We start from the raw sequence: 23,007 nt of genomic DNA on the forward strand, positions 1-23,007 counted from the left end.
TTTTTCTTTTCGATCAATGGTCAAACGATCGTGGTACCGATATAAAGCACGAGACACCGTAGAATGTACCATTCCCAGCTTGCTGCTGATGGCACGATGATCACCTTTTTCGGAAGAATTAAGTGCCCATCCAAACACAACGCTTTCTATTGTATATGGAATGCCTAGCCGAGAGCACTTTATTTATTAGGTATTGAAAGACCACACACTACTTGCCAACGACGTGCTAGACGAGATTTGTATAGTGCGAGCTTCCAATGAGTCACGACGACCAACGAACAATGGCAAAAGGTCATTTCGGATAATTGCACTGATAATACCCAGATGTGTGCTGCTGCTAATGTGCTAAATCTACATTTATTATCTGTTTGAACGTCAATATGGGGATACATCTACTATTGAATGGTTATGGTTGACAAACATTAACTTTTACACTTCTGTTATAATCCTGTATTGAATATTTGGTTGCTGTTTCAAAAATTTTGAATAGAGAGTACTGTTTGCTTGCATTCAGTAAGTAGTACAATAAACATTAAAGTGCTGTTATTTTAACGATTTTCATGCAATGTTTTTTTCCGTAAGGTCAGGCTTTGAAGCCAACGCCAAATCAGCTCGGGTGTAATAATTTGAATAGTTTGCTGCGCACCCGGCGTTGTAACTATGTAACGCTTTTCATTATATCATATATTTCGAGTTGAACTTTTTTGTTTTAAGATAATCAATATATTATAGGTAAGTTTCCACTCCACGCTTATTCTTCCGTAGAGCTGGAACCGGTCTCCAAAATCACTTCGAACGAGAACGGTTGGAATGCGTAACCCAAACCAGCGTAGAATTTGCTCTGGAACTCGACCCTGTGAAGGAGATGATAACGGGTTAAGAACAGTGAAGAATACGCCTTCCGGAATAAAACTTACCAATGCAAACGGAGAGTGTGCAGGAAAGCGGACAAACCTTCCATAAGTACCAGAATGCCCACAGTCAGTACGGCCCAGAATCCGAAGATAGCCCAGAGAGCGATTCCGCCGATCCAGCCACCTTGTTGGAGACCGTTCTTCAGCACCATGTTCCACAACACTTCAGCCAGTTCTGGGATGGAATAACGACAGATGATTAGTGAGTTGTGAATTACATTACTAATATGGATTCTATATAACATTCCGTCGAAAACCATTGCCCAGAATGCATCATTTCCCGGGAGTTGGCCAGATGACATAACAAGAAATAATCCCTTTTTTCAAAAGATGCCTGTTCTCAATGAAAATTGTTATGCCATATGACCAGTATGCCAGTGACAAGACGCTGAGGAACTCTGTAGAAATTTCTGGAGGAACTCCGAGCATTTTCTGGAGGAACTTCAACGAATTTCAACTTCGAAGAATTCCTACAGGAGATCTATGGAGGAAATCCGAAAGAATTACCGGTGGGGCTCCGAAGGAATTTTCGGCAAAAGTTTCAAAAGATTTCCTGAAGGAATTTCTAGAGGAACACTGAAAGATTGAATGGCAGTTCAAGCCAGAGAAACTCCGAAGCAAATCTTGGAGTTATTCCGAAGAAATTCTTGGAGGAATGCCCGGAGTAACTCTGAACTAATTCTCGTAGGAACTCTGGAAGAAAATCCCGGAGGAACTGTGGAGCATTTCTCGGAGGATCTAGGAAAATTCTCGGAGCAACTCCAAAAGAATTCCTAGCGGATTCAGGAGTATTTCTGAGGAATTACTGGACGAACTCTGACGAAATCCTAGAGACACTCCGATAAAATTCCTGGAGGGACTGTGCCGAAAATTTGAAGGTATTCCAAGTGGAGCTCCATAGGAATTTCCAGAGGAAATCTGAAGGAACTCCAAAGGAAATCCATGTGTAACTCTGAAGAAATTCTTGGAGGACCTCTAAAAAATTCCTGGGGGAACTCCGAAAGATTTGCTGGAGGAACTACTGAATTATTTTCAGAGAAACTGCAGAGAAATTTTCGAAGGAAGGACATTGCTGAGGAACAATGAAGAAATTTCTGGAGGAACTCCGATCAATTTCTGGAGGAACTCCAAGGAATTTTTGGAGGAACTGCGAAGAATTCCCGCAGGATCTATGGAGGAAATCCGAAGGAATTTTCGGCAAAAGCATCGAAAGAATTCCTGGAGGAATTTCTAGAGGAACTCTGAAGGAGTTAGGGGTCATGAACAAAAATTATGTCACGCTCCAAGGGGGGGGGGAGGGGGTCGAGCCAGAATTCCAGGAGTAACTCTGAAGCAATTCTCGTAGAAACTCTGGACGAATTCCCGGGCCCCGGCAAAGCTCTAGAGGATTGCCCAGAAGAAGTCTGTAGGAATTCTTGGAGGAACTCTTTAGGAATTGCTGGAGGAACTCTGAAAATGTTCTTGCCCGACGCAACTCTGAAGGAATTCACGGAGGAAATAAGGAATTTTTGGAGGAGCTCCGGGTGAATTTCTGAAAAATCCTCCATTCCTGACAGAACTACGGAAAAATTGGAGCTCTGGAGGAACTTCGGAGGAAATGCTGGATAAAAACCAGAAGATTTGCTGAAAGAACACCGGCGGAATTTTTGGAGCAACTCAGTAGGAATTACCGTTGAAGCTCCGAAAGAATTTCCGGAGGAACTCTAAAGGAATGTCCGGAGGAATTTGGAAGGAGTTCTTGGAGAAACTCTGTACGAAATCCTAAAGAAACCCCAAAGAAATTCTTAGAAGAACTTTGGAGCAATCCTTGGAGGAACTCCGGAGGTGTTCCTGGAGAAACTCCGGATACGTTTCTAAGAATACTCTGGAGGCGTTTCTGGAAGAACTCCGGGTTTATTGCTTGAGGATCTCCGGTGAAATTCCTGGAGGACTTGTTCAGTTCCATCAATATGATAATACTTTATTTTTATTAGGTAATATTATTACTTGGAGGATATTCGAAGGAATTCCCAATGAAGCTCCAGAAGAACTTTCCAGGAATTACTGGATGAAATCCAGAGCAACCGCTTGAGAAACTCCAGAAGAATTTCTGGAAGAATTCCTGGTGGAGATCCAAAAGAAGTTCCGAGGAGTTGCTGGATGCAATCCAGAGGAATTGCCAGAGAAAATCAGGAAGAATTTCTGGCAAAACCTAAGAAAAAGCCTGGAGGCATTCCGGAGAAATTACACGAGGAACTCTGGAGTAATCCTCGGAGGAAGTCTAGAGGAAATTCCCGGAGAATTCTTGAAAAATTTCTGAGGAACTCTGTAAAAAGTTCTGGAGGATCTCCAAAGGAATTTCTGGATGAACTCCGAAGAATTCCTGCAGGATCTATCAAGGAAATCCGAATGAATTACCGGTGGGATCCCAAGGAATTTTCGGCAAATGTTTCGAAAGAATTCCTGGAGGAATTTCCAGAGAAACTCTGAAGGAGCTACTGGAAGAACTCCGAAAGAATTCCTGGAGAAACTCCCAAGCAAAACTTGGAGTGATTCCGAAGAAAATCTTGAAGAAATGCCAGAAGTAACTCTGAAGTAATTCTCCAAGGAACCCTGGACGAATTCCCGGCAAAGCTCTGGAGGATTTTCCAGAGGAAGTCTGGAGGAACTCTGAAAATGTTCTTTGAGGAATGCCCGAGGCAACTCTAAAGGAATTCCTGGAGGAAATAAGGAATTCCTGGAGAAGCCGAATGAATTTCTGGAATTTTGAAGGAATTCCTGGAAGAACTCTGTACAAAATCATAGAGAAACTCCAAAGGAATTTCTGGAAAAACAATGGGGCAATGCAGGAAAAAATTCAAAACCAACTATGAAGGCTGTCCAAAAGGGACTCCCGTTGGAGGTCTGAAGGAACATCGGAGGAAATGCTGGATAAAAACCAGAAGATTTGCTGAAAGAACTCCGGAGGAATTTTTGGAGCAACTCAGTAGGAATTACCGGTGAAGTTCCGAAAGAATTCCCCGGAGGAACTCTGAAGGAATGTTCGAAGGAATTTGGAAGGAGTTCCTGGAGGAACTCTGAACAAAATAGTAAATGAAACCCAAAAGAATTCCTAGAAGAACGCTGGATCAATTCTCGGAGGAACTCCGGAGGCGTTCCTGAAGAAACTCCGGATACGTTTCTAAAAATACTCCGTTTCTGGAAGAACTTCGGGATTATTGCCTTAGGAACTCCGGATAAATTCCTGGAGAAACTCCTGAAGACTTGTTCAACTCCATCAATCACCCCTATTCTTGTTAACGTTCGAATGCTCTTTCGATCGAAAACCGTTTTGCATTCTCGTTTACGCCAGCAAAATCAAATGGGCCATGGATTCGAACGAACAGAATTCGATCGAAAGTTGGATCCGCCGTAAATCAGAATGAGGGTGATTATGATAATACTTTATATCAATTAGGTAATATTATTACATAGAAGATATTTGAAGGAATTCCCGATGGAGCTCCGGAAGAACTTTCCAGGGATTACTGGATGTAATCCAGAACAATCGCTTGAGGATCTCCAGAGGAATTTCTGGAAAAACTGGAAGAATTCTTGGTGGAGGAGTTCCCAGAGGAACTCCGGAGGAATTACACGAGGAACTCTTGAGGAACCCCCGGAGGAAGTCTAGAGGAAATTCCCGGAGAACTCTTGATAAATTTCTGAGAAGCTCTGGAGGAAATCCTTGAGGAAAATAGGGAAGAACTTCTAGTGAAATCCAAAGGATATCCTAGGTATTACTAGAACTCTAAAGAGTTCGTGGATAAATTTTGGAAAAAATCCAGGAGGAAATCTAAAGAAACTCCCGGTGGAGCTCCAAAAGAATCTGAGGGAATTCTCGGAAGAACTCCGAAGAAATTCCATGAGGAACTCTTGGAGAACTTTCAAAGAAATTCCTGCAGGGACTCCGAAGAATTTGCCGGAGGAATCATTTTTAGATAAACTCCGGAAAAATTCCTGATGGAACCATAGAGGGAATCCCGGAGGCACTCTGATCAAAATCCGGGAGGATCTCCAAAGAAATTCCTGGAGGATCGCCGAGAAATTCCTGGACGAAATCCGAGGGATTGCTGGAGGTACTTTGAAAGAAGTCCTGGAGAATCCATAAAGGAAATCCAAAGTAATTTCCGGTGTAGCTCAGAAGGGATTCCCGTAGTAACTACGGTAGAATTCTCGGAGGAACTCTGAAGAAATTCCCGGTGGGCTCAGAAGCAATTCCCGGCAAAAAATCTGAAAGAATTCATGAAGGAACTTCGGAGCAATGTCTAGACTCTAGGAATTCCCAAAGAGATTCTGAAGAAATGTATTGAGGAATTTCCAGAGGAACTCTGGAGGAAATCCCCCGAAGAGTTTTTGGAAAAAATAGCCGGAGGAATTTCTGGAGGAAATCTCCGAATGAATTCTTGTAGCAAATGGCCGGAGGAAATTCCGGAGAAATGTCTGAGCTAATCTCTGGAGGAATTCCTGGAGGGATTATTGTAAGAAACCTCTTAAGAAATATCAGGAGGAAATCCGCGGAGGATTTCCTGGTGGACATCCCATAAAAAATCCTGGAGGAAAACCCCTGAGAAATATCTGGAGAAATAAGGAAATTTCTAGAGGAATTCCTGAAGGATATCCCCGGATGAATTCATGGAGGAAATTCCCGGTAAAATTCCTGAAGGGAATCCCGTAGTTTTTGTCAGAAATCCTCGCAGGAATTCCTGGTGGAAATCTCATGAAAAATTTGAGAAAGAAATTATCTGGAGAAATTTTTGGGGGAAATTTCAAGAGTAATTCCAGGGTGAAATCCACGGAGGAGCTTCCTAGAGGGAATTCCGTAGGAATTGGTGTAAGAAATCCCCGCATAAATTTCTGGAGGAAATCAACGGAGTAATTTCTGATGAAAACCCATGAGAAATTCATGGAGGCATTTCCCGGAGGAACTTCTGGAAAAAATTTCAGGTGCATTCCTGGGAGAATTTCGCGGAGGAATTCCTGGAGCAAATCCCCAGCTGAATTCCTCGTTGAAATCTTAAGTGAAATTCCTGGAGAAATTCCCTGGAGTAAAACCCCGGAAGAATTTGTGGACGAAATCGCAAGAGGAATTTTAAAAAAATAATTTCGGATGAATTTCTGAAGAAAATCCACGGAGGAATTCCTGAAGCAAATTTCCGGAGGAAGTTCTGCAGGAAATCCTCGGAGTAATTCCTGGTGCAATCCCTGGAATTCCTGGAGGAAATTCTCGGAGGAATTCCTGGACGATATTCTTGCAGTAATTAATAATGCAAATCCCCAGCGAAATTCCTGGGTTTCTGGAATTCCCCGAATGAAATCATCCGAGAAATTTGTTAATGAAATTCCCCGAAGAATATCTGAACGGAATCCCCCGGAGGAATTGCTTTTGAAAATCCCCTGAGAAATTCCTAGAGAAAAGCATCGGAGGAGTTCTTGGGGGATGTCCCCGGAGGAATTTCTGGAGAAAATTCCCAGAAAAATTCCTGGAGGAAATTCTGGAGGAAATCTTCGCAGAAATTTCTGATGCGGATCCCCAGAGAAATTTTTGGAAGATAAATTCTCTGAGTAATTTCTGGAGAAAATCCTCGGAGGAATTTCTAAATGAATTTCTATACGGAATCCCCAGAGGAATTCCTGGACGAAATCCCTGGAAGAATTGCTATTGGAAATCTCCTGGGGACGAAAATCCCGGAGTAGTTCTTGGAAAAAAAAACTACGGAGGAGTTTCTGGAGTAAATCCCCGGAGAAATGCCTGGATCAAATTTCCGGAGGAATTCCTGGACGACTCTCCGTGGAGAAACTCCTGATGCAAATCTTCAGAGACACTCCTGGTGGAAATCCTCGAATAAATTCTGTAAATAAATCTCCGAAGGAATTTTTGGAATGTCCGAAATCCCCGGAGGAATTCCTGAAGGAAATTCACGCAGGTATTCCCGGTGTAAATCCTAAAAGGATTTCCTGCAGGAAATCTTCGGAGAAATTTCTGGACGAAATCCACGGAGAAATTTCTGAAGAAAATACATACCCGAAGTGATTCCTGGAGATAATCCCCGAAGTAATTCTTGCAACAAATCCCCGGACGAATGTCTGAAAGAAATTCCCAGAGAAAATCGAAGGAAAAATTCCTGGTGAAAATCCTGTTAGGCACATCAGAGGAACTTCGGTAGAAATAATCTGATGATTCCTGGAGGTGTCTGTATGAATTCCTGAAGGATTGTTTGCCGGAATTTAATCACTTTTTTTTACTTCCTAGACTAACAAGTTTCCCCCTAGCTTGGGGCCTATTCCCTTCATTTATGCTATGCTTCAGTAGTAACTTCTAAACATAAGTATATTCATATAGCTGTCTGGGAAATGATTCATTCTGGAGAACGCTGGGGAACGGAATTCTGGAGAACATTATAGAATCCAAACTTGTCAAATACTTACGAGCATGAGCAAGCGACAGGGCCCACAGACGCAGGTAGGAAGCAGTGTGCGAAACCGATCCGAGCACATACTCGATCGTGTGAATGCCCTGGTGGATGAAAATTTCGGACATTTCCTCGTTATCGTGTCCATGGCCGCCACCACCAGCTCCCTGCTGTACAGCTGCTCCGCCCTGGGTTGCGTTCTGCTGGTTGAGACCCGTTTCTGCATCACCGTTTTCGTTGCTGTACGGGACCATCGGTTGATGCTGCAAATCGAACAGAAATAGTATATATTTTCAAATCGGGCTTATTCGAGAAGCCGTTAAATTATAACCATTGGAATGATGCTTTTCGAATGGAAAAAATCATCACTACAAGCTTTTAATTCATAGCGGCTTCTGAATAAGTCTGCTTTGTCCACTGTGATTCAGACTTACGGCTGCCTCCTTGCGACTACGCATGATCATAATCGGCTTGGCGAGCAACATCCACGGGACGCACAGCAGTGCAATGATGACCAGGAACTTTTGCAAACCCTCCTGTCCAGCGAACATAAACGGACTACATTCGACTCCCTTCTCGGGAGCTTTGAACAGAACCATGTTGATGAAGGTGATCAAAATGGACGGAGCGCATCCAGCGGAGAACCTAACATCTTCACTATCGGCCGAGTACTTGGTCCACTTCATGAACATCATCAACGTCATGTAGAAGAACAGGAACACCAGGAAGATGACTTGCGGAATGAATTCACAGTAGATGGCCAGCTTGTTCTTGAAGTAGCGGTGGTTGAACAGTCCGACGAACACACCGAACAACATGTGAATGACGCCGAAAATTATGGAAATCTTCATCTTGTAGGCGTTCAGGAAGATGATCTTGTTCTCAGCCACTTGCCACACCGGATCCAAACCGATCGGATAGGGCGTTCCCGAGTAGTCCTTGCTGCCGGGATCCAACTGCAGAGCTTTGTTCTCCATCACAGTCGATGTGTTGTAGTTGATGCTCCAAGCTGATCCGAACACATTCAACGACTTGGAAAAGATGTCATTGTACACAAATCCAGTGTACATCGAGAAAACACCCATCAGGAAAATGATGTATCGTCCACCGAAGAAGATATTCCAGATTTCGTTGTCGGTTTTCTTGGCAGCGAGCGGCTTCTCCTTCAGCACCATCCACAAGCCGAACAGAGCCATGATGGCACCGTGTCCCAAATCGCCAAACATCACCGCAAACAAGAACGGAAACGTGATAATCGTATACGGGGCCGGATTCATTTCACGATAGCTGGCCACACCGTAAGCGTTGATCAAGGCCTGAAAGGCGCTGGTAAACTTGTTCGTGCGATTGTACGTTGGGGGATCCTCGAAGGTCTCCATCCGGTTCAAGATCGGCGGTACGGACGATCCGGACCGCTCCGTTCCCCGGCGCAGCGCAATCTGGATGGTTTCGATATCCAGCAGCGGAACCCAGCACTCGGCAATCAAACACTTCTGGGTCACATCCAAGTTGAACAGATTCAACGTGTGGTAGATCGCCTTGATCTTGCGCACCTTGACGAACCAGTTCTTCAGGTTCTTGGCAGCGGCCACCAGCACCCGGTGGCGATGGTCCTGCGTTTGCCCGAGGACGGTGTTCAGGTCCTCGATGCGGGTCATCACGCCCATGGCCATCTCGCGCCGATCGGTCGGAGCCTCAGGGCACGGGTACAGCGTGGCGCGGAAACCCTCGCAGATCTTCTTGACGCGCGTCTTCAGCTGGTCGCCTTGGAAGAAGATGATGAACACCGACTTGTAGACCTTGTCGCCCTGAATGGAAGAGTACGGGTGATGTTAGCAGAAGTTGGTTATGTTTGCATAGTAGAATGACCCAGAATAAAGTGTCAAGAAGTTAACTTACTTATTCCCAAAATGATTTAAAAAAAATAATGTCAAAAACAAAAGCTTCATACCTGAAAACTCAATGATAAAATGTCAAATGGTTGCATATATTCATACGTATTCAAATTACCGAAATAACTTGTTCTAATACCATATAATTTAAAGAAATTGCCCGCCGGGCAGAGAAATCTTCTTCCTAAAATTGAAAGGGCTTGTCCATTAAGTTGAGAAATCTTCTCCTAGAGGCTAAGAAACCCTCTTTCATGCGCTGAGAAATATTTCCCGTAAGCAGAGGAACCTTCTCCTACAGTGACTCAACCTCATTTTCGTACGGGGCACTGTTTCCATATCAAGTAGGTATAAAACTAATAAATGATTTACGGACTACGATATACTTTATCAATTACGAAGGTCGGAGGTGTCATCTATTACTCGGCAATCATAATCATATTTATTCGCTCAAATCTTTAGAATAATGGAAAAGTATTGAATTTGTGTCTAAAATTGAGCCAATCCCACATTCGTACACCTTACAAAAATCAAACATACAACATCCAAAACTATTTTTTTATTTTTCCAGGTTCACTTCATTAACAATTATTACTACGAATACTGAACGAGTTTCAAAAATTTATAATCAGTTTTAGAGTACTTACGAGTGGTTATCGGTATCTCATACTTCACAATCTTAGTTAATATAACATTTAGAAAAAATCTAAAACCAAAAATTTTAGTCAATTACTTTCAGTTTGGCTCGTAAATAGATGTACATAATCCATAGTTAATGTTCCTATCTAAAAATTGCGCAATTATTATTTTTATCTCATATTTTACTACCAAACATTATCATAGAGATTGATAGAATAAATATTATTGCCGTAACCGCAACACATGCGTTATTTGAAATGATGAAAACAACACGTTATATTCTAGTAAAAAATATATCAATGATCTTCGCCCACTCGGAATATTTTGTATTTTTTTTATAAAATAAATAAACCGCAGAATAGGGTCATATTTTGAATATAATCAGAATAAGAATTAAAAAGTAATTGAATATTGGGATAACATCAATCATGTGAAGGTATGTACAGCATAGTGTAGGGTACTTTGTTGTAAAACGAAGTTCTTAGTTAAAATTCTTTCTGCTGACAAGTTTTAAACTAACCTTTTACTGTTGTTTAGAACAAAAATTTGGTTTACATGGTTTGAAAATAACATTCCAGAAGAGTTTTGAAATTATGACATAATCATTTTCTATACTCAAAGAGGATAATTTTTTTTTATGAATTCTGTAAACTTAATATATTTTAACCAAAACTCTTTTAGTGCTCATGGATATGTTTTTTAGATTGAATTCTACAACAAAAATTAACGCTATTGTTAGAATTATTGGATTTTATAGCAAAAATCAATGAAAAATTGTATTTCTAAAAATTTTACCTAAGTTCCATATATGTCCGCTTATAAATTGTCCAAATGTACTCTACTACGTCTAAACAACGTAATATAGTACTTGAACAATCAAATAGAGCATTAAAATTCAGTTTGGAATGTTGTATGTTTAAGTTTTGATAGGTGTACGAATATGGGATTGGGTGAATTTCAGACACAAATTCAATACTTTTCCATTAATTCAAAGATGAATGTAAATGAAAACATTTTATGGCTGTCAAATAATAGATGACATCTATAGCCATCAATATAGATAAAGCAATTCAAACTCAATATATCATTTTATAGTTTCAGTTTCAGTTTTCGCAGCTATTCAGCAAGACCAAGCTGAGGATCGTGGGTTCGAATCCCACCGGTCGAGGATCTTTTCGGGTTGGAAATTTTCTCGACTTCCCAGGGCATAGAGTATCTTCGTACCTGCCACACGATATACGCATGCAAAAATGGTCATTGGCACAGTAAGCTCTCAGTTAATAACTTTGGAAATGCTCATAAGAATACTAAGCTGAGAAGCAGGCTCTGTCCCAGTGGGGACGTTAATGCCAAGAAGAGAGAGAGAGAGAGAGTTTTTTACTCACTTTGATGTGAAATTGGGCCACTGTAGAAGCTTTAAAATCGTCTCCCGGCAGCTGAGATAGCTTCTCAAAGGAGCAGAGAAGCATTTTACAGAAGCTACGAAAGCTTTTCTAAGAAACTGAGAAAGCTCCTGCCCGAAGATGAGAAAGCTTATACCAGAAGCCAAGAAAGCTTTTCCCAGAAGTTGAAAAAGTTTCTTCCAGAGGCAGAGAAAGCTTTTTTTCCGAGAAGCTGAAGGAGAGAAAACTTCTCCTAGAAGCTGAGAAATCTTCTCTAATAAACTGAGAAAGCTTCTCCCAGAGAACCGGAAGTTGATATGTTTCTCCTAGTAGCCGAGAATAAAGTTTTCTAAGGAAACTGAGAAAGCTTCTCTCAGAAGCTGAGAGAGCTTCATCCAGAAGTTGAGAAAGCTTTTCCCAGAGGAGCTAAAGAACCTTATTACAAAAGCTGAGAAAGCTTATTACAGAAGCTGAGAAAGCTTCTTCCAACAGCTGATAAAGTTTCTCCTAGAGGCTGCCCTCCTAGAAGCTAAGGAAGCTACTCTTAGAAGCTGAGAAAGCTTCTCCTTAAAACTGAGAAAGCTTATCCCGGAAGCTGAGAAAGCTTCTCCCAGAAGCTGAGAAAGCTTCTCAAAGATAAGCTGAGAAAGCTTTTCCCAGAAACTAAGAAAACGTTTCCTGGAAGCTTAGAAAATTTATCGCAGTAACTAAGAAAGCTCCACCTAGAAGCTGGGAAAGTTTTTCTCAGAAGCCAGTAGCTTTCTCCCAGATGCAGAGAAACTCCTCTCAAAGCTGAAAAAGCTTCTGCCAAAGTTGATAAACCTTCACACAGAAGCCAATAAAGCTTCTCCCAGAAAATGAGAAAAAATCTCCCACAAGCTGAGAAAACTTCTCTCTGAAACTAAAAACCCAAGTACAGTCAATTTTCGTTCGTTGCACTAAACCCGTAGCCCACCAAGTGAAAGACTTTCACTAATCGGGCTGAGTTTTCAGCTGTCAAAATATCGAATCAGGGCTACCAACATTGATAAATCAAGCTTTTTGTGAAAAAATGACGTTTGTCTTCGATTTAAGTGGGCTATCTGCCGTGAATCGCAAGTCAGTCCTGTGGTGAATACCATCCTTAGGGTTTAAAACGATTAGCTACTGCCGTTGTGGCGATCAAAATACACATAAGATAACGAATTGTTATTTACTGATAATACTTAAAAGAAGAAGATCTTTTGTATAGATTCCTACAAATAAAGTGATCGAGCAGGCACTCGATCTTCTATAGCTTGAACTGCCAACTAAACCACATCTTTCAATATTGGAGTTATCTCGAGAAACCTTGTTTATTTCCTAGTTTATCCTTTAGCATATATCAATTACACGTATATAAAAAGTCCCATCTGCATTTTCGTCAAAATTGAGTTGAGTTCAGTTTTCAACGTATCTTCCAATGTCCTTTCAGCTGCACTAATGAGATAATATAATTTGTTCGGAAAAAATAGAATAAAACAGCAAGTCGAATTGTCCCATAATAAAAAGTAACCGCATATCAGTCCCATACAGATTTCCGCAGCGTGTAACACAACAAATAAACCGTGTATTGATCATCTTTATATTTTTGTCGGAAAGATATCGTAGAGAGGGGCTCAGATAGCCGTAGCGGTAAACGCGCAGCTATTCAGAATGACCAAGCTGAGGGTTGTGGGTCCGAATCCCACCGGTCGAGGATCTTTTCGGGTTGGAAATTTTCTCGACTTTTCAGGGCATAGAGTATCTTCGTACCTGCCACACGATATACACATGCAAAAATGATCATTGACATAGTACGCTCTCAGTTTATAACTGCGGAAGTGCTCATAAGAACAGCTGAGAAGCAGGCTCTGTCCCAGTGGGAACGTAACGTCAGAAAGAAGAAAGAAGAAGAAGATATCGTAGTGAAAAGCAAATTGCTTAAGTTTAGTTAAGATTTGAATATGTTTCAATCCTCTGGAATTTTTTGAATATTCGTATGAAAAACAATTTTGGAAACTTTACAGCCCATTTTTCAATGCCTACTTTTTACAGATGGGACTGACTTGCGATTCACGGCAGTATAGCCCACCTAACGGGAGCCCAATTAAAACCAAGCCCACCTAAAGATAGTGCAACGAACGAAATTCGCCTGTAACTACGGGCCCTATTATATAAGTCGAGTCGATCAAAAACGACTGACATCTGAAATATGCAAGCTTACTTTGATCGACAATGACTACAGACGAGTCACGTGAATTCGCTCGAATTACAAAATAGACCCCTACAAATCCGCTATTTCTCGTTTTTGGACTTATAGGGCTAATATAGGACATGTAAGCTGTATAATATCACCATATTAGCACGTAGGGCAAAGTGCTGAGAAAACTTGTTTCGGAAGCTATTAAAGCTTCCTGCGGTAGCTGAGAAGAAAGCTTCTTCTGAAAGCTAAAAAAAAGCTTAGAAGCTGGTGTTCTGTATCGAACTAATTAAAAATACGTCTGGTTACAACACTTCTCCCGTAAGGTAATAGCGCACCACTCGATTGCTTTTGGTAACATATACTCCATTCGTATGACTGTGACCTGGTTGTTGTTGATCTGGATGCGGAATAGGGTTATCAGGATCAGGAACAGGAACTATTGTGTCAATGTCGCCTCCACGAGCACCTTTATATCTTCATAATCGTCAAAAGCTTACTTTATAATTTGAGGTGTTTTTCGAACAATCATACCCAAATCGGTTGTATGACATTCATATACGTTTTTGCATTTTCTTCGCACAATCTGAACATACCATACCCACACAGTTACGGATCACCCACAGTGACGGATCACTTTGGCGTTCAACATCGGATAACTCGCTCAAAACATAAACGTTGACGTAAAACATATTTTTCCCATGTTATACTATTTGTCTTCTACCATTTGTAATGTTAAGCACAACATTCGACCGCTAAATAACGGTGTATTTGACAAATGTTTAGTTGGTACCACACAGCTATCATTATATGGTCGTTTTCCGTAAGAAGTGCCGTCAGCATTCATAAGCTCCCACAGGTGGTAAAATACAAATTTTATAACATATTTTATGCTCGTTCGCTTCGATTTAGTATGAATTCATCTTTGGAAAAAAAATTTCTTGATTGTTGATTCTAAATATCGAATATTAGCACTTCTAACTAGTGATCCATAATATGGACCAGGAAATGATCGTTTACCACGGTTATGGATCACTTCCAAAGAATGTAGATTTCTGCTATTTTGTGCATTGGATTCGACATTTTCAGACAATAGCACTAAGGATAAAACTAATAAAACATCAAGGTTTGTAAAATTCATTTTTTAGCAGACAAAAATGGGTGGTAAACTTGGTGTATAGCGAAAACAGTTCATGCCTCAGTTACTACAATGCAGTATCACAAAAAAGGCCATTTTACCCTTGTTTCCAGCTCTAACACTGCTATTTTTTGCAGTAATATATGACACATTGTTAACTTTCGCTATACCATGCAATACAGATGCATTGAGTTGAAAATCTCTTGATTTTGCGCACTGATCCGTAATATGTCACATTTTGATCCATAATATGAAAATTGATCCATAATATGGTTTTCAGGAACCGATACAATTTTTAATTTTTATGCAATCCTATGTAACTATTACACTCTAAACAGTTTACTAACCGAAGTTCCAATTTGAAACGATTCGATTCGTGCTTTTATATTACAATTTTACGTTTTCCATGTCGTTTTATTGAATTTTATAGGTTGGACTCCACACTATTTGATCCATAACTGTGGGGTCATGGTATACCACTTCAACAATCGCCAAAATGTTGTCTTTTTTTTCAGCATTAGGGTGAAGATGCATGTGGCTTCGAATTTTCAAGAGCACAAATCTGGAGAACGAAACATCTGGTAACTTAATCGATTAACAACTAGCAGGTGGTGACCAATCGAAGTCTTCGCAATGTGTTGAACGTTGGTTTACGTCAAATCTGGTTTACATTTCTCGTACAAATATTATCTTGAAAGTAGTCTCATTCGTGGTAAAGGCGGTGTAGCCCTATAAATTTGCAGGTGATGAGTAATCAGTGTTGCCAAAGGCTTACCACGGTCTGATAACATTTTCTACAAAGCATTTTTGAGTGTTTTGACTGCATTCTCCACAGCACCATTTGAGCAGGAACTAAAACGTGCTGATGTTAAATGACGAATACCTCTTCCATGAACAAAATGCTTGAAACTCGTTTGCCGGAAAGTATCCTCGGTTGTCGGATACAAGAACATCGCAGTTTCCAAAACGTGAAAAACAGACCTCCAGCTTTTCGATTGATTCTTTGATAGTGAGCGAACGAACCAAGTAGTACTCCGCCCATTTTGAAAAGCTGTCCGTTATGATGAAGATTTCTTCTTTTTCAGGAGCAAGTGATCTATATGCAGAGGCGTTATTGATCGATAGATTACCGTTCGGTTGATTGCCGTCAGTATAAGAGCACATTGAAGCCTCCTGTATTTTGCCTGTGTTGGTTGCAAGCTCAAAGCTTTGAGCCAACCCTTTTCCAGTAGAGAAGCTAGGCAAAATACAGGACGCTTCGATGCTTACGGACTTTAAAATGGCTTGCTCAATTTTCACCACCTAATTAAATTTCAATCTTGTCGCTCCATTGCGACGCCTATCCACCTATTCATTTCCATCATTTGCTTCTATAGACTCCCTTTAACTTTGAGTCGCATGACCACTACAGCCATAAAACAAAATAAACCTAATAATAGCAAACAAACTCTTCTTCCATCATTCGGATTGAATTACTCTCTTCAGCAAGTTTCTTTATTATGGTTTGCAGAATGAGTTTTCACTATGGGATGATAAGTTTGTACTTACATTTCAGTGCTACCATGTTTGGAACATTTCTCCAAATTTCTCCATAGTAATTTCCATATAAACATTCATCGTCTTTGGGCCACCTTTAATTCACCACCTTTAAAGCTTTATATTTCACAGAACACTATTCGTATAGTTAGGATGGTAATAAAAGATATGGGAGATTGGATTTTTAATTTTTTTTTTAATTTTGAACCACCCTACTCTTCTGCGCTCTTGAAATATGTGTTACTGACTGCTAACTTCCATCTGGGATTTTTTTTTTCAAGAGTACAGCTCCGAAGCATCAGTAATTAATACAACAAGCAAATCTGGATTGTAATGAGTTAACGTTGTCGAAACACCAATTGTATCGTTCGACCTTCTTCAGCAATCGGTATAACGGACTCAATATTGTTGAAAAATATTCGGAATGAACTTGGCGTAATTCGTTACCATCCAAAAAAACTCTCGTGGCGCTTTCACATTTTCAGATCTTGAAATATCCATAATAGCACGAACTTTCGGCGGGTTTTTTTGTCTTCCAAAAATTCGCTTTTTTTTTCTCGGTTGAGGCGGAACCATGTTTCCAAAAGCTTCTCCAACACTCTTGATAAATTGCTGAGATGTTCATCAACTGTAGCACCGGTTATCAGAACATCGTCAAGAATATTGACGTATCCAGGACAATTATGTAATAGCTTCTCTAGAACCTATTGAAAAACCGCACAGACCGGTTTTGTTCCAAATAGCAATCGGTTTACGTGATATGCTGACTTCAACTCCAACTTTCAAACAGCTTACCTCCTTGCAGTGCGTCAAAAAATCTGCCACAACTGGCATTGGGTACAGCTTGTCTTCAAGAAACGGGTTGACAGTTACGCGGTAATCAGCGCATAGACGAACTGACTTATATTTCTTCAAAACTGGAACCAAGGGTGTTCCCCAGTCAACGGTTTCTGTCTTCGAAATTATGCCTGTCTTCTCTAGATGTGTCTTCTTCCTCCACCTTGGTTTGGAAAGAAATCGGTATATTCCTTGTTTTTGAAAACTTCGGCTCGGCATTGTAAGTTGACCTCCGAATACTTAAAACGGCCCAACGATCCATCGAACAATTCTCCATAACGATCTAAAACTTCCTTCACTTCTTTTCCTTCCTTCTCTGATGACACCGTATCCAGCTCGTTGATTCGCAAATTCAGCAGCTCCCCAATAATATCACGTCTGATCAATGGGTTATATCGTCCTTCAATGACAAATACTTTGTCAACAGCTTGTCGACCATGATACGCTACCACAGCTTCAAATGCTCACCGCCAGTATAAAATTTCAGCTTACCACGGAACGGATGTAACTGAAATTCTCCAAACTGACTTTGATAAAAACGCTTCTGAAACAATCGTTATCGGGGATCCTGTATCCATCGCAAACTTCGTCATACATCCATTGAATGCAACGATCACGAAAAAAAAGGTCAGAGAAGCCCATGCTGTTCACCTCCAAATGATTTACTTTGCTGTCTTTTCTTCCAACTCTATTTTGCAACCAATTGCATAATAGTAGTTTACGCAACAAATTGCAGAATGATAAGTTTAACAGCACGATAATAACGACGAGTACTGTACTGTGTACCGTAAGGACGCCATTCACCGCTCATTTAACAGCATTTCAACACATTAAATTCTGTCAAAAATTGGTTTTTCGATAGTTTTTGCAACTTTTTGCGCTAGACGCAAGATAAAACATTTGTTTTTGTGGGAAAGAAGTTTAAATGTGAACAACGTTTCATGGGGGACGGACCTGGTGTAGTGGTTAGAACACTCGCCTCTCACGCAGAGGACCTGGGATCAAATCCCATCCCCGACATAGTCACTTATGACGTAAAAAGTTATAGTGACGACTTCCTTCGGAAGGGAAGTAAAGGCCGTTGGTCCCGAGATGAACTAGCCCAGGGCTAAAAATCTCGTTAATAAAGTCAAACCAACCAACCAACAACGTTTCATGGTACTGAATAACATGTCTGTGAATGATACATGTGTAGGGTGCCATTCACCGCTCATCCTGAGTATGAAGCTCTGTATACACAACTAGTTGGAATTAATTTGCTTTCATTGGTTGGTTGTTATCTTTGTACTATAGTACAACAACATATTAAAGCGTGGCAGCTAAGAAGCATTTTTCGATCTGCCATAATAAAATCATTGTTCAACTCAAGTTTACCGCCTTAAACAGCCTAAAATTATTGTTTATAAATAGTATATAAAATTAAATCATATGAATTTCATTCTGATACAATCCATTCTGGTATACTAATACATGTTGATGACTTTTATTGCGAAAATTTGTTCAGATTTTTCAAAATAATTCAATGAGCGGTGAATATGGCGTCCTTATTGTACGCAACTCGTTGCAGGACTCGATCTTTACAGCACTCATCGTATTTATCCAACTCGGAGGGCCTCGTTGTTGTTTTATTTATTTTTGACCTTTTAACCATAGGGTCTTTCGGGTCATACTCGTACAGTAAAAATCATAATTATGCAACTTGTTGTGTAAATTAATATTTTGTAATTTCACAGAAGACCACTTTAGAGAAATCATATCTGGATGCAACCACCATTATTTTGCAACTTATGAAAATTGTTGTATGATGAGTCATTAAAAAACTCAAAACAATGAATAACGAAAAATCGTTGCGTAATGATCTCTTACGAATCCAGTGCAGGAAAGTAGGTCGTTACAAGACAGATTGACATGCTGAAAAACAGCGTATTTCGATGAGAAATTTCTGAAATAACTATAATTGAGATAAATTTACCAAAGCAAAGATTTTATGGCATTCGTGTATATTACTAAACTCTCCAAAAATTAGCCATTTTCAATGAAACTGATACGTGCAACCTCTAGAATTTTCGATTGAGTATTCGTGTATGAAGCTTCTGTTTATCATCATTTCGAAGTTGAGCTGATTGACTTTTTGACACTTTTATTTTGGAACACTCCATCATATTCCGTAAAGTGCCGTAATACAGCGCATTGCCTAACTTCTTACATTTTATCTAAAAAAATTTAAAATTTAGGTAATTTCAGACAATTGTCTGTTTTGCTATTTATTTATGATGGTCATATGTTACTATTCCGTAAAAAAAAATCTTGGCTGTGCTGAATTACGACACCTTTCGGTCGATTATTTTAAACATATCACATATACTCACAGTCGAGGGATCCTCCAGCGGTGACTCGATCATGGCCTGGCGAAGGAACACATTGCCACGGCAGGCTCGCCACAGCATCCGTTCGAAAGCCGGAAGGCGTTCGCGCAAAATGACGCCAGCAACGAAGCTATTCCGTTAGTCGGACGAGAAAACAGGTGAATTAGAATCAAACAGGGCAACGTGGTATCTTAACATAGGCGGCTCTTGCACAAGTATGAGTATGAGAAGAAAAGGAAATCCAAAATGTTAGAAATCTATCGGTTGTTGTAGTAGGTAGGTTGGCAATGCAACTTTCAAACCATTAGCAGCAGCGTTCGGGAAGAAGCTTCGCTCAGCATTCAGCCTCTAAGGAAACTGTTTGGAGATGATTTATGTAAGTATAATAATGAAATTAAAGGAAAAACAACGGAAACAACCGAAGACGCATTGTTCACGGTCCGGACACTGAAAACTTGCCCATGGGACAAGATTTCCAAAAGCTGTTGTTTAGTACAATTATTGTTGTGGAAAGTCGCTCTCGGCTTTTTTTAAAAATGCACACGTTTCAAATGGGATACGACTGGAAAAGACAGGCACTGTTCAAAAAATTAGATAAGAAACACGAAAAAAGAACAAACGACTTGTCATAAAAGCGAGAAAACCAAGCGTAGTACAGTTTACAATGTTAGATCAAAAGAGTACAGAAGTAACAAATAAAACGAAAGTGTAACACACTTGTGATGGAAAAGCAAATGTATCTAAAAGCAGAGAATACACTAAGAGAGGACAACTTCACAACTACTCTATGATGGAAAAAGTAAACGCGTCGTTGAACCAAGCGTTCTTTTGGTTCATTGTGAACAGGCTCAAGAAACAGTCTACACGAGGACGCATACAATCAATGGCTGTGTAATAAAGTTCTGTTTAGAATGGGGATTTTTTTTGTCGGTGTGCACTGAACATAAACACTACGTGAAAATGATATTACTTAGTATCGGTGTTTTGCTACTGACCATGGGAGGTACTCTTCTGGTTCTTGTGACTTTTCCAGAAAACTGCAGTTGAAAATTAGTAGTTTGTTAATCGAAAAGCTCTTCTCCTTATAGATAGCATTTTAGGTGAGATAGGACTTAGTAGTAGTAAAAGTTGGGAAAGAAATTTCAAGATTATCAGCAGAATTTTGTTTCGTTTGAATCGTTTTGAAAGTTCAAAGTTGATGGTGCTGATAAATCCAGAAATGTCGAATTAATAATAGGAAAAAGAATAATAAAATTATAAGCTTAAGCCTACAGAATGTGAAAGATATAAGAGGAATAAAAAGAGAAAATAAACAAAAATAAAACGAAAGAACGGATGGCTCCCGAAACTAGCGGGAAACAATCCGAAAAACTAGAAAACAAAACGGGAAACAAAAACTAACAAACCTACCCCAATTGTACAGGACCCATGGTTTTGCCGCCGGTGCGTGATTCGTCGGTGATCAACGCTCGGGTCATCGACTCGGTGGTATGCATGCCACCCTCTTGCTGCTCCCAGCAACGGATTTTTTTTATGAGGACATTTGGTCGCGATTCAGAGTATGTGTGTGGTTGGTTGGTTGGTAGAGAGGTCATATGTAACAGAAAATTAAGGACACAAAGTCAAAAAAACGACATTAAAAACAGACGCACATCCAAAAACGACGCGAGATTGGGGCGATTTGGTAGGCTCCAGTACTGAGGACGGTCGATAGAGAGTAGAATCGCGAAAAACTAACACTAAACGAAAAAGGGGGAAATCTTACGCGAGTTCGTTAAAAGAGATGAACAACGAGTTTAGGGTCGAATAGAAAAACAAAAACGAATAGAATTTGGTTAAGGATATGATTTGAACGAAAAAGTAATGACCACTAAACAAAAAATAAAGGATTTATAACTACCTATGCATGAAGTATGTTTCGTAAAATACATACCATTATTTAAAAGAACAGATTGACAAACAATCATTATTGTAGGAACACAATGTAAAGTCAACTTTCCGTAGACCAAAACTAGCGATATTAAGTCCAATTCAACCAATGCAAAGTAGCTTCAATTTGCGTTTTGTTAGTCGTTAACTGTAGTTAGTCGTAGTACATCCATCACAGGTGTTTGGGATTAGAAAGTGGTGTAAAGATAAATAACACACAGGTAGGTACCAGAAAAACGGAAAACTAGAAAAAAAAAGGAACTAGAGTGGAACGAGTGCGAACATGCAAGCAATAGAACGGCATAGAAAGTAGAGTTTGAAACAAGAAATTAAAAAAATGCATCTTTCGGTCTCAGCATCATGTCAGAGCGAGATTTCGTTTGAGCATTTGGAGCAACATCGAGACATGTTTCTCATACAATTTTGCTCAAAATCTAGATAGCTCTCGTAATTTGAACCTTCGATTCGCTACGGTTGAATAAATTTTATTGAAGAAATCTGTAATAAACTTTTTCAATTTTCTAGGTTTTCCAGTAAAAAGTTCCTAGATTTAGAAAAATCTACGTTAAAATTCTTTGCATAAGAAATTTTATTGAAAACTTAAAAATAAATCAATGTAGATTTTCCTGAAAGAACTCTTGTAAGAATCTTTGGAGGGGCCCAGATAGACGTAGCGGTAAACGCGCAGCTATTCAGAAAGATCAAGCTGAGGGTCATGGGTTCAAATCCCGCCGGTCGAGGAACTTTCCGTGCAGGAAATTTTCTCGACTTCCCTGGGCATGAAGTTTCCTCGTACCTGCCACACGCCATACACAAGTAAAAATGGTCAATTGGTGAAGAAAGCTCTCAGTTAATAACTGTGAAAGTGCTCATAAGAACACTAAGCTGAGAAGCAGGCTCTGTCCCAGTTGGGATGTAAACGCAATAAAAAAAACTAACTGAGAACTACCAAAAGATTCTGTAGAGGAAACCCCCGAAGCAGTTTTTTCATGGAATCCTAAGTGAATCCCGTTTGCGACGTAATGGCGTTACGTCTTTCGAGAAAAAATATGATACAGATTAGAAAACACAGTAATTACAGCAACTGACCTACAACATTCAATAACGAACCGAAACCAATCCAAGCAAGGTGCTTTAAACATATAACACAGAAACGTACACGAGGTGCATTTTTAAAAATTTGACTTTACCGTAACCCTCACGCATATTCGACGCTTTTCAACATGTAACTCAAACAACGCAAAAAATCTACACTAAACAAAACATCAACTTATCCACCGGATTCGCCCTCCGCACGTGGCGAAAGAAGGACACGATGCACGGTCGTTTCCCGCCACTTGCTTGCCTTAGCTGACGGCTGTAGTTGGGGTTGAACTCCGGAAAGCGCTCGTAGCGTTTCTTCATAACGACAGAAAACAGCATCAAAGTAAAATAAATAGACTTTTTGAAAATAGGAAAAAAATGTCCACGTTTTGAAGCATTTTAAACAACACAGAAACAGGAAAACATAATAGCAAACAAAGAGTTAGAAGAGAACAAAAAATTTACACAACCAGATTTCGGCGGGTGCCATTATTACAGTTACATAAATCATATCGAAACCTGCCCAGAGCCCGTTTTGGGGATTAGATTTCGAACACAGTTACGCGCGCGAAACAGTTTCAATTTGGAAATTGCACAATAGAGTGGGCCATTATGATCAAACAAAAACATCTTAAATTACATCCCCTTTTTCAGAAGCTACTGCGA

The 23,007-nt window shown here is 40.1% G+C and overlaps 1 protein-coding gene across 5 annotated transcripts in view; it reads right to left on the bottom strand.

Moving 5' to 3' along the window:
• Window positions 1–327: 327 nt before the first annotated feature.
• The window catches only part of LOC5578943 (V-type proton ATPase 116 kDa subunit a), a 61,911-nt gene continuing 39,231 nt past the window's right edge, over window positions 328–23,007 (bottom strand). For 3 of the 5 annotated variants that reach the window (XM_021837446.1, XM_021837445.1, XM_021837444.1), the window contains exons 5-9: window positions 19,333–19,459; window positions 7,777–9,150; window positions 7,359–7,605; window positions 918–1,089; window positions 328–854 (exon numbers count right to left, since the gene is read on the bottom strand). In XM_021837446.1, the coding sequence (XP_021693138.1) occupies window positions 752–854; window positions 918–1,089; window positions 7,359–7,605; window positions 7,777–9,150; window positions 19,333–19,459 (2,023 nt within the window). In that variant the 3' untranslated portion in view covers window positions 328–751. Of the gene's footprint in view, window positions 855–917; window positions 1,090–7,358; window positions 7,606–7,776; window positions 9,151–19,332; window positions 19,460–20,324; window positions 20,367–20,739; window positions 20,838–23,007 lie in introns of all 5 variants that reach the window. The other 2 variants (XM_001657182.2, XM_021837447.1) reach the window with 2 other exon arrangements.

Source organism: Aedes aegypti, chromosome 1 (assembly GCF_002204515.2).
Source record: "Aedes aegypti strain LVP_AGWG chromosome 1, AaegL5.0 Primary Assembly, whole genome shotgun sequence".
NCBI classification, from domain to species: domain Eukaryota; kingdom Metazoa; phylum Arthropoda; class Insecta; order Diptera; family Culicidae; genus Aedes; species Aedes aegypti.